An 11,676-nucleotide genomic window follows, 5' to 3' on the forward strand; every position below is an offset into this window, starting at 1 on the left:
TGGTGACTTGCTTTCAAGAAATAAAAAAACGTGCCGAGGATGTCTGTGCTATAGATGGTATGGAAAAAGGAGAATTATCAATCTTATTAGGAACACAGTTCTGCAGAATACAATGTACAGGTTGGACTTTCTTTATTCTATGATAATATGATAGAAATTACATGTACATACAATTTTGGCTAGGTCAGGGTTAGTTTGTACAATAGGGAAGGGCATCCCCTCCAGTTATACCGAGCTTCCATTGAAGTATTTACTGAATGCTTCCTCATCCTTGCAGTGCGCCCACATGACCTTGTAGACTTCAATTAGCAGCTTTGGGAATCGGCTCGAGAAATAGCGATCAAATCCCTCTGGCAGCGACCCAAGTAATGCCTAAAATTCATTCATAATCATGATTGCGTTAGCTTCTGAGAAGTCGTGTGCAGAAGTGAAACAAAGCTAGACTTGATTGGAAAACAAAACAATTTACATTTAACTTATCCAAAAACGAGAGAGAGAACTATCCTACTTTGAGTACTTCCTACAAAGTCGCACAAGCAGTGTCCTTGTTCAGGAACAAGGATTCTACAATCAAAATACTGGTAGTCAAACATCTCGCCAGCTCCTTATTTAAGTGTTAGCAAAAAAAGTGTTTAAAATATCACGGAAACAAAAAAATTATATAATTTATCATGTTCAACTGCATGTAATAAACATGGCTTTAGCTCCCTTGTGCCATGCTGTGTGTGATAGTGCCATGTTAGCATAATGAGGCATAACAGAACTAGTGTTTCTTTCTGCAAACTCCAATACCACTGCGAACTAAATCTCAATTTTGTAATTTATAAGTGAACCTTGCACTGCTTTCTTATAAATTCAGTTCTGCAAAGCAAAACATATGTTAGCATATAACTGGACGCGATGACAGACATGAAAAAAAAAATCTGAAATTCACAAAGCCTGGAAAAATGACAATGTTAAAAACCAGGTAATCCACTGTAATTTATTCATTTAATAGTTTTTTATTTATCCTTCAGTCTACTACAACCATTCTCTCCATTATTCATTCATTTACCACCCGCTACCTCTTGCATGTTCTTTTGGCATGGTGTTGAAATGTTGAAAATCTAGCCAAAACTACCAGGTAATGCATGCAGTCTATGCTGGTTCAGCCAGTAACTAATCAAAAATTTAGCTGCGCACGTATAACAAAAGACAAAATCAAACTCTGTAACAAGTGCAGCACAACAAACCTTCAGATCGTCTGAAAGTTCTCTGTAATGACCTGATTTATTTCTGATATACCTCAGAAGGTCACGAATGGACTCGAAGTTATATTTTCTATAACGACCCATGTCTGTAACCAAAGCAGCATCCAGTTTCTCCCCCCATTTCCCACCAAACGCCACAAGTCCTATGCTTTCCAGCGCATTTATGAGGTCAATTTCACTGGTTTTCTCAATTCTGTCACTGGTATCTCTTAGAAACGAAAGGCGCAATTCAGGGCCCCAGAAGAGTGGATGATGCATCACATATACTGCTGTTGGTCTGTTAACATTTTAAAAAGTGCAGTTCAGTAAAAGCAAGAAGACATACATAATCTATGAAATCAAGGAAGCAAGGGTGCACATGACCTAGTTCTTACCTCATCTCCGGATTTGGTAGTAACAACTGAGAAATAAGATGTACTGCTTCTGGTATGTAGTCCACCACAAAGAGATCAAAGTGATTGTTTACAATGTTCATGTCCCGTTCATAGTACTCACCAAACGGATGCTTGCCTTTAGTGATACAATAAAAAATAAGGCAGCCCAAACTAAACAGATCCATTGCACGAGTTTGACGACCATGACGAAGCTGTTCAGGTGCTTGCCAACCAGAGCTTCCAATTCCTGCAGTACACTATCATGGATTAAACTGCTAACTTAAAATGTGTTTAAGCAGCGTGATAAACAGCATACATAAAGTAATTCCTAATACTGCAACTCTGCAAGGGGAAACCTCCTTACCTGTGCCATGATGGCTAACAGAAGTCATGTCATCTTGCAGGAGCTTACTGATACCCATATCAGAAAGCTTTGCTCTAATAGGTCCTTCTGTGCTTATTAAAACATTCTGAGGCTTCAAATCGCGATGTATAATTCCCAAGTTATGCAAATGCACAAGACCAGCAACCACATCTCTGTATAAGAAAATTCACAAAACTAGAATGACTACGGGCATTACGGGTACACATCAGAGGATGCCCCAGCCAACAGAACAGCAAGTATAAGAAGGCACACAATTACAAGAAATAAGGATGTTCTAAATAGCATGTGGCGGAAGCATAATTGCACAATATGCAGATAGGTCCATATGTTGGCTTCAACTGGAACTGCAGTGGCATTTTACAGGTGCTTTTGTTTTGTTATTGATAATCATATAGAGGACAATTTACCCTCTTTTTTCTGACTAATTACAACCTGTCTCAGAGCCAGAGCCAAAAAGTTGTATTACAGTCGGTAAAAAATTCCCTTTGACTAACTAAATTCCACAATACAGCTCAGCACACAGCACAACAATGTAAACTATTGCAATGGTGTGGATAGTAGAAATTGTGCTACCAAGACTAGAGCTAGAGCAACAAAATTTTATGGAAAAGTGAAAACAATCCATTGAAGAATAGATTCCATTATTTCAAACTGTTTCATGTAATTACATAAAAGGGGGCAATATCATACACCTCCAAGATATGATTTTGCTGAGCTAGTGTGTTGCCTAAATTCAATAAATATATGGGCATTATACCTCGAGAAGGAACTGGTGCTGAAATTATTATACATAAGCATCGGACAAAAACATAACACATAATCAACGTCGCTAGCAGATAACATAAAAGGAGACCATTCACATACCTCATCAGCTTTAGGAGTTGTGCAGAAGGAAGCCCATCCTGCATCCACAATTCCACATTTACTCCCTCAACATTTGAAATCTTTGACTTGATGCTGATAGTAACTTCATGCTTAGCAATAGATTCTTCGGAAGACGAATAGGAGTGTTTTTGGATTAGATCAGCCAAGCTGCATTGGCACCTCTCAAGGGAGATATAAACAAAATCGCTGTCATGGTCACAACCATACAATCTAACAATGTTTGGATCCCGGTCAGATATAATAAGATTCTGAGTCTCTTTTTCAGCTATGTCATTGTGGGAACGCAGCAGACGTTTCACAGCAACTTGACGACCATCGTAAGATCCTTCAAAAACAACTGTGCCATTGCTCCCCCTACCAATTTCCTTATTGGAGACATAGAGTTTACCAATCTGACGACCATCAAGACCCTCTGCAATCCTCTTATTTGTTAGAGCAGAATTTTCCTTGATTGGTTCCTCAGTTGACCCACAAGTTTCACTGTTCTCCTTGTCAGATGCTGACAAGGTCTCATGGCTATTTACAAGTCCATCTTTCTTCCGTGTTTTTCTTCTCTTAGGAGTTCCCTCTGACCTCCCTCTAGTGTCCATTGGTTTCCTGTCCCGCATTAATGGATTCATAAGCTGAATCACAAATTGCCTGCAGGACTTTGCAGAGGTCAAGCTCAACAGACAACCTATGACCAGCAATATGGGAAACACAGGGAATAACCATCCATAAGTGTTCTTAGTGGACTTGTTGGTAGCTTCAGGATCAACAGAGATGAAATGAGATAGAGAACCATTATAGGTTTGATTTTGAGCACCATCCGAGACAACATTAGACATGCCATCAGTTTGTGGTGACTTCCACAAGGTTTGAAGTGATTTCATGGCATCAGCATCAGCATCACTGAAGGTAACTGTGGTCGCATCTATCGAGGAGATTGCATTAGCTAAACTTGAATCAGGCAAAGCACGTGGCACACCCTCAGTCCTGATGCATGGAATATCTCCTCGCATACAGGATGGTTGGTCAAGCATATCAGGGTGATTGTATTTCGTATAGTACTTTGCAGTGAAAGAAGTTCTTGTCCAGTTAAACAAATGTTTGCCAAGATCAGATGCACTGAGAGAATAATCAGTTCTCACAACCACTACAATGTTATCACGGCCATCACTTGTACCAACATTTAACTTGGATGGTGTTCCATCAACCACTGGTCCTTCCAAATCATTCAAGGAGGCTGGAATGCTTTGCTTGTAAATAATCTCACCGCAATCAGCATCAACAACAAAAACGGTTGGCACTTTTGATCCAATAGTAACAACAGAATCGCGTATGTATGGTGTTCTGGCAACAAATTCATCCAATTTCCAGGGAAGTTTCTACAGGAACAAGACAAGGGTGAGAAACAAACGAGTATCAGGAAGATTAAGGAGAAGTATTGTGCTTGAGCAAAACATACCGCACCGGTCCCATTATGAACTTCCCAAAGATCATTCCCCTTCCCACCCGAAGGATATATGAGATAACTCAGATCTTCGGCAGTAGAAATATGATTTGAAAGAGGAGGCCCCGTGGAGATCTCCCACAGCGGAGACTTGGATAGCCGGTCAACAAGTTGGATTGTACCATTGTCGTAAAATTGAAGCACGGAGCTGTTCACGCAGACAACCAAAAGTGATTCCAGGGTCAATCAACCAGAATTCAGAGGTAACAAAGGTGGCCCCTTCCACTCCAGAAGCGCCATGAATGTACCGTGATTTATCTAAGCATGGGGTTAGTAACCCTCAGTAACACAAGTATCATGCACAAGCAGCAGCAATTACAAGCAACCTAATCAGCAAGAATTCCTCTTGCCGTGCTCCATTGCAGCACGAAACAAGAACAGCGCTAAAAAGGGGTCTACTTTTGATAGATAAACCAAGAAAGCCCCCTCAGTACAACAAACCTCGTAGTACTACAACCTAACCAGAAGCCATTTCCTCTGCTCCACGGCTCGAGAGCTCAAGCACGGAGCCCTCAATTCCCATTCCCGCAAACACCAAGAACCACCAGCAACCACGCACAAAGCAAACCCACACCAACCATCGCAACGGGAACAGGGAAGGATAAACACCAAGAGGCAGGACCTCACCGTGCTTCGGCGTCCGCCTCGCCACTCACGGCGCTCGTCGGCTCCGCACGCGGGGGCTGCGGCCGGACCAGGAGGTCCCCGGGCCTCTGCTTCTTGGGCGGCGCCGCGACGACGATCTCGGTGGAGCGGGCGGCCACCGCGACGATCTCCGTGGAGCGCGCCGCCGCCCCATCCTCCGGGCCGCCTCCTCCACGGGCGAGGGGGAGCGCGAGGCGGGGCGGAGGCGGGGAGGGCGATGGGTGGAGCGCGGCGGGGCTGGCGTCGAGGCCGACCCCGCGGAAGGCGATCCCCGCGAGGAGGACCAGCGGGAGGATGACGCGCCGGAGCGACCTCATCGGCGGCGGGGCATGCTAGGGTTTCAGGGGAGGGGGGTGGGGTTCGGATCTGGTCGGAGTTGGACTCTGGGATTGCTTATTTGCTTCGCGAGGAAGGGGAGGAGAAGAAGCGGGCGTGGGGTTGAGAGTCAAAGCGATCGGTCTGGGGTGGGGCACGACTCCCGAAAGCTAGCGGCGGCGGAAGGGGATCAGCGAAGCAAATTTTACAGTAGTTGATTATATATGTGTTTACTCTTACTCTCGTTTTCTTAGTTCAATCCATGGATAGATGATATAGGTATAATATCAGAAGTATCTTTTTAAATAGAATCTTATAAAATTTAGTTATAGAATACTGTAGCGGAGCTAGAGTTTAAACAATCACCACATCATCCTCTGTTTGCTCGTCTCATCTCGCTAGAGAAGAAACATCATCGTTAAAATAAAGAAAAGAAAAAAAAGAGCATCATCGACTGTAATTAGAGCCCACGGCTCTATCTCATTTTTCAGTTGACATTGAGATTCGCACCCAGTTTTAGCTCCGATTTTGTGTTGATTTACGAAATTGTAGTATGTGTGTGGACGAGTAGAATGGGCACCACAGTGTAGTCCAAAGAGATTCTGCACTCTTGTACTTTTGTTTTCTATCATCTCCTTTCTACTCTCTCAAAACACTGAGGTCTCTCTTAGCCTCATAATTCTCTGTTCCTTCCCATCTCTCTCCCCACTACAGTTTCTCTCTCCCTCTCCCTCTTTTTTTTTTGATAAAAAGCGGAACTTCAATTAAACACAAGTAATTCTACAAAGGTGAAAGTCACCCCAGGAAGAAGATTGCAATGCCTCGAGTACTGGACATTGTTGATCATGAAAGAGATTGTTACACATGAAAGAACAGGATGTCCTGTCAGGTTGATTCCAAGCTTTTCGGGCCAGGCTGTGAGCCATCTTGTTAAGTTCTCTTCGAATCTTTCTAGCTTCGAATAGAATTTCTCTATTGTTGTTAAAGAACTCAGCAAGAATTGGTCGCAAGTTCCAGTGACCCGGTGTTGTAATGATATCGCCTTTGTGCAGGGCTGTCACCAAAGTTTGATTATCTGAAATATAAGTCACTTGGTTGAGGCCTAGAGACTTCACCACTTTTGCTGCAAGACTGACAGCTTGTGCTTCGGCCATCAAAGGTCCATGAGCTTGAAAGATCTGTGCCGTGATGAATATACCTGCAAAAGATGAATTTGGAGCTGTGTTGCGAATGAAAAGTCCCAGACCTGCCTTTCGAGGTTCAGTTATTTGCGTATCTGGGAGGATGGCGGCATCAGCGTAGCACCTTGGACCTGGGAGTAAAGACCTCAAATTACTTTGCATACCTGAAATATTTATGTCTCTCCCGTACACCATTAACCCTAGAGGCCATCAGAAGTACTACCAGTGTGGACATTGCATTATCGTCTCCTTCAGCAACACATAGATACATTATAACGTGGAGAAGGTCTCCATAAGGATGATGCTTAATTTTGACATAGCTCAGTGGATTAGTATTCTTATGGTAAAACTTATTCATATGAGTTTTAAGTTTTTGATTTGACATAATACATTAGGACGTACCATATAAGTGAATGCGTGTATGAATTCGACTTGTACTTAAAAATACCTTGGCACCTACCTACTGCATCGGTAGACTTCTCTTGAAGAATCTACGCACCATCCTCTGTATGCTATACTGTAAAGGAAGAGAGAAAGAGAATGGCAATGTGGGCCTTTTAGGCCTCTGCTGGGCCGGACCCAGCTAATAGGGATTCTCCAAAAACAGCCATCCCCCCTTCTCTTGCGGAGCGCCACCGCAACACCTCTGGGCCTCCCCGACGGCCATGAGGTAAACACCAATCGCCGCCGTCCAGCTAAAGGAAAAAAACACCAATCGCCGCCGCCGCCGTCGGCCTCCGTCCGCCGCCACGATGAACCGCGTCAAGACGGCTCTCCTCTCCGGACACCGTCCGCACAGTCTCGCGGCGGCTCCACAGCAGCTGGCGGCCGCCGCGTCGTTCCACTCCACCCCCGTCCTGCAGCGGAAGCGCAAGACCCAGTGGCACCACGTAACCCCCCCCCCCCCTTCCTCCCCTCGTCCATTCATCCTCCTCTCTTTCTGCTCTGCCCAATTAGAAGGACTTCGGTTTCGTTGATGAGACAAAAGGTGGATCCTTTTGTTTGATCTGAACGTGGTATGGCCGGGAGGCTGCTCGATGAAATGCCTATATGGGGTAGGTCTGCGGCACCATCGTTGTGCTTGCCTGATGAATTGTGAGCGGTGGAAGAATCCGCAGAGCTTTCGTCCTCGATATGTTGGATCAATTTTGCGCGAGAAAACTGTGGAAGTAGATCTGTAGATGACATTAGCTGGATTTGGTGCTTATTTACACTTCTCTGCACGGGATGATACATACGAAAGTTGGAGATACTTTTGTTTGATAGAACTTCTATCTGGTGTCTTGTTGCGCTGTTTGATGCATTGCTCATATTGTGCTTGATAAAATGCTAGCTAGGACCTTGGCACACGAATTCTAACAAATTTCTGAGGGCTTGACTGTGGTAAAATTGTGTTGCGCTTTTTAAGATGACTGTTTTGGCCTGATGTTATGTGTGAAGATTTGGTTCAGCTGGTCTTCTCTGTTCTGCATGGTTAGGTTTCTGTAATTTAGCATTTTGTCTGGTTAGAATGCTTTTGTATTGCAAGTTATGTGCTTTTGTATTGCAAAAATAATTTGTGTTTTGAGAAAAGAAAGAACCAATATTATTTATCTTTTGCTTTGAGCAGAGGTTCAATTATTACACGAAATGTAGGAGGAACAGAGAAACTAAAAGGACGATGCTACGGAATATGTCGGAGTATGCAGATTACCTCTTCCAGGTCAGTGTAATGAAATGTTTCACATCTTTTTGTTATTTAACTTTTGATCATTTTGTTAATTATGCTGACAACATAAGAGTAGATAGATTAGTATTAGCTCCCACAAATTCTTCAAGTCTGCTGACCTTGTTAATTAAAATTAGATCAATAAATTACTTAATTATCTTTTGTCATACTCCTTTGCATATTAGATAGTGCAAAACTAAGCAAACAATAGAGGAAAGAGTTCCTAAAAAACATTAGAACAGCCTAGCCTCCTCTGTTTGCCATTGTGGCGAGTTTTCAAAAGCTCATATTTATTATAATTTTAGATGTACTTAACAAACTAGATTCCACGGCACAGTGCAACAAGTGCAAAGTGGGCCCTAGAATGCCAATTGAATCCCTGAAAGATTTTGGTAAATATTAATGGTTTAAACCAGCTGTTTAGATTCCTGGGAGAAGACTTGGTAGGTTTGACGCATTAGACTTGGAGCATTTATGCCTATAAAAAGTGTAGAAATCAATAATGATGATAAAAGCATGTGCCTTTATTTTTTCGTGAAATTTAGGATGAAATAAAATAGAACTGACTTATTTTACCTTTTTTCATCCCTGTTCTTGTTTCTGCTTTCCATGGTTTTTGTGTTCATTTTTATTCTTGCTATAATGTTGGTTGCTGCCTTCAATAAAAATGTCCCCCAAATGTTAATTGTAGATATAGAAAGTTTTGGTCCTTTCACATTTTTATATTTATCTTGATGTTCAGAGTTGGCGCGATGAAGATGAGAAAACTGATGCTTCTAGTGGGCCTTCATGGTTTAGAGGACACCGTTGGGTTCGGAATTCGAACAATAATGGTTTTCATTCACATGATTTTTATTATGGAAATTTCAGAAGCAGAGGTACATTACTTTGTTTTTTTTCCATCTAATAAGTATATTTGGATTATTCTTAGACTTTACCTTGATTCTGGACAACTTCTTGAGCTGGCCTTCCATGTCTAGCAGTTTTGGTTACGGGAAGTATTCTAGCTGGACATAAATGTGGATGCAACTTATTTAATGAAAATTAAAAATTCCTGGATGAAATCAATGCTTTTACTAGCCAACATATAATGAACCTTGTAAACATCAGTTGTTTCTTGTTTGGCAACAGGAGGATTCGAGTTTTGCACGAGTGATGAGGATGAACCAGAGACTCTTTTTCGTAATGCTTTTCGGCAGCAGCACACATATTATTGGTCTTTTTCCAAAGATAGTTTTCAGTGGAGGAACTCCAGACGTGCTCACTCAGAAAACTCCAGAAATTGGAGTTATGAAACAGACGATGAGGACGATGTATCTGCTCCATCAGAAGTATCTTTGGCACGGCAAGCTCTTGGATTGAGTATTTCTGGTCCACTAAAACTCGAAGATGTTAAAAGCGCGTAAGATCTACTAGCATTTCCATGGCTTTGAGCCTTTTTTTTGGGGGGGGGGGGGGGGGCAGAGATTGTGCCATGATAATGTATACTTCTTTTTGAACTGTTCCAAGATTATTTTATCATTTGTTTCTTTTCTCTTGATACTAGGTACCGGACATGTGCACTTAGATGGCATCCAGATCGCCACAATGGGTCATCTAAGGTAATTTTTTTTCGACATTGATGTTTAACTTTTATTCTCTTTGCAAAATACATGCGTAACTTCTCTTTTCTGCTGTGAATAATCTGCTGGTAGTCTTTGGCATATGTCGTGAGCACACATGAGGTGGCACCATGAGATAGGATTGAATTGAACAACAAACTGAGATATGGTTATACTGCCTCTGTTCTTTTTTACTTGCCTTTTAGGACATCGACATGGTCTCTAACACACATATTTTAACATTACTTTTTATAATTATTTCTTAGTGAATTTTTTTAAACATATAATCATATGAAAGTATTTTTCAATGCGAATCTAATCACATCATTTACATGTGTCAAATCCTAGCAATTTTGTGTGTATTAATTGTCAAAGTTTTTAAAGTTTGACTGTACGTATTCTAAAACGACATCTATTTGAGAATGGAGGTAGTATCAATTAAAGATAAGAAACAGAAGTTACAGATCTAGTTACCCTCTTTTACCTTCTTTTCTTTATTCAATTAACTTTTGGGGCCCATCTCTGTCCTTCATGATAATGCACTGTATGGCTTATTTAGTTGATACGTCTGCACTTTGTTTGATCAGCAAGGATTGGTCAGCAGCTCACGTAGATTCCTTACAACATGTGTGTTAGTCTGTATTTCATGTTGTCTGAACTAGCCTGTACCTGGTTCAGTAGAGAGCATGATATGAAATTCTGTGTCGAGTCAGTCAACTGCAATGTTGTATCTGGGAGAGGTTGCATTTTTCTAGCTTAATGGTTGGACGTTTGTCTTCAATTACTACAAGTCATTGTTATTATTCTACATAGCTAATTAAGCATATTGGTTTTATTCAATTGACAGGCTAAAGCAGAGGAGAAATTCAAGCATTGCAGTGCAGCATACAAGACCTTATGTGATAGTTTGGCAACTGCATAAATAATTTTGAATGAAGATCTGAGCTGCATTAGTCCCTTTCAAACTTTGTAGCTGCAACTCTGAAGAGCCACCATGTGTTTGCGAAAGCTCCTACCGCCGCAATACCAAGAATTGCTTTGCTCTTGCCTCTTGGAGGAATCGAGTCAGCCCAAAATTGATCAAATAAGACAAGTACTGTACCTTGTAAAAAGGATCTCACAGGTTATTGTTGTATTTTCAGAGGTAGGAAGACATTATTTATACCAGTCATTATTTTGTCCTGGCTGAGTTACTTTACCCTAATTTAGGTTTGTATCTATTACATGACAATTAAGCACATTATCATCTTTTTTGCTGTGTAGAAGCAACAAAGGTCTGTTTCTGATATTGGCATTTTTTTTTTACTCACATCAATCTGTTCAGAACTGGATCGCATGGACATTTTCTGTGAGCTGCTCTGGAAATAGCTTGTTGGTTTTGAAGGTGTCCCAATAGTACAGGAGTTGACAGATTAATAGGTACTGATGCGCAATTTCAGATCATCAGTTCAGACATGCTTAGCTAAGATATACTCGTTCTTTAGTGAATATACTCTTTTAGAGTAGACGTTTTGGGTGGGTGCAATAAATGGCTGAACATTGACCATTGATATCGTTTTATATCTTGAGACTGAATATTTGAAAATGACATGACTAGATTTGTCTTTAAAAAAGTGTCATAGTATCATGATTTCGCGATACATAATAAATTTACTGCAATAGAAATTAAAGTCTAATTTTATTTTGGAGACCGTGTTGATTTCCAAAACGATTCCATTTTCTTTTACTGGAAGCAGCAATAAACAGTGAACATATATCTTTCTTACCATTTTCTTTTACTGGAAGCAGTAATGAACATTGAACATATACACAAGCCTGAGTTTTGTTTACGAGAATGAAC

At 41.3% G+C, this 11,676-nt stretch overlaps 2 protein-coding genes across 3 annotated transcripts; one reads left to right on the forward strand and one right to left on the reverse strand.

Moving 5' to 3' along the window:
- Positions 1 to 60: 60 nt before the first annotated feature.
- On the reverse strand, positions 61 to 5,517 carry LOC133892476 (serine/threonine-protein kinase/endoribonuclease IRE1-like). The gene is made up of 7 exons (XM_062333286.1): positions 5,014 to 5,517; positions 4,342 to 4,534; positions 2,874 to 4,261; positions 1,989 to 2,161; positions 1,625 to 1,871; positions 1,233 to 1,527; positions 61 to 372 (listed from the first exon to the last, which is right to left on the reverse strand). The coding sequence occupies exons 1-7, from the start codon at positions 5,346 to 5,348 to the stop codon at positions 226 to 228; spliced, it is 2,778 nt and encodes a 925-aa protein (XP_062189270.1). The 5' UTR covers positions 5,349 to 5,517; the 3' UTR covers positions 61 to 225.
- A 1,614-nt stretch (positions 5,518 to 7,131) lies between these two features.
- Positions 7,132 to 11,401, forward strand: LOC133893627 (uncharacterized). Of its 2 annotated transcripts, XR_009904541.1 has the most exons (7): positions 7,132 to 7,417; positions 8,137 to 8,229; positions 8,978 to 9,113; positions 9,367 to 9,637; positions 9,782 to 9,836; positions 10,684 to 10,980; positions 11,161 to 11,401. XR_009904541.1 is itself a non-coding variant. In XM_062334701.1 (6 exons), the coding sequence occupies exons 1-6, from the start codon at positions 7,280 to 7,282 to the stop codon at positions 10,756 to 10,758; spliced, it is 768 nt and encodes a 255-aa protein (XP_062190685.1). In that variant the 5' UTR covers positions 7,132 to 7,279; the 3' UTR covers positions 10,759 to 11,092. The 2 variants fall into 2 exon arrangements, 1 of the variants encoding a protein (XP_062190685.1); XM_062334701.1 differs by lacking the exon at positions 11,161 to 11,401 and having other exon boundaries at positions 10,684 to 11,092.
- Positions 11,402 to 11,676: the final 275 nt, after the last annotated feature.

Source organism: Phragmites australis, chromosome 15 (genome assembly GCF_958298935.1).
Source record: "Phragmites australis chromosome 15, lpPhrAust1.1, whole genome shotgun sequence".
NCBI classification, from domain to species: domain Eukaryota; kingdom Viridiplantae; phylum Streptophyta; class Magnoliopsida; order Poales; family Poaceae; genus Phragmites; species Phragmites australis.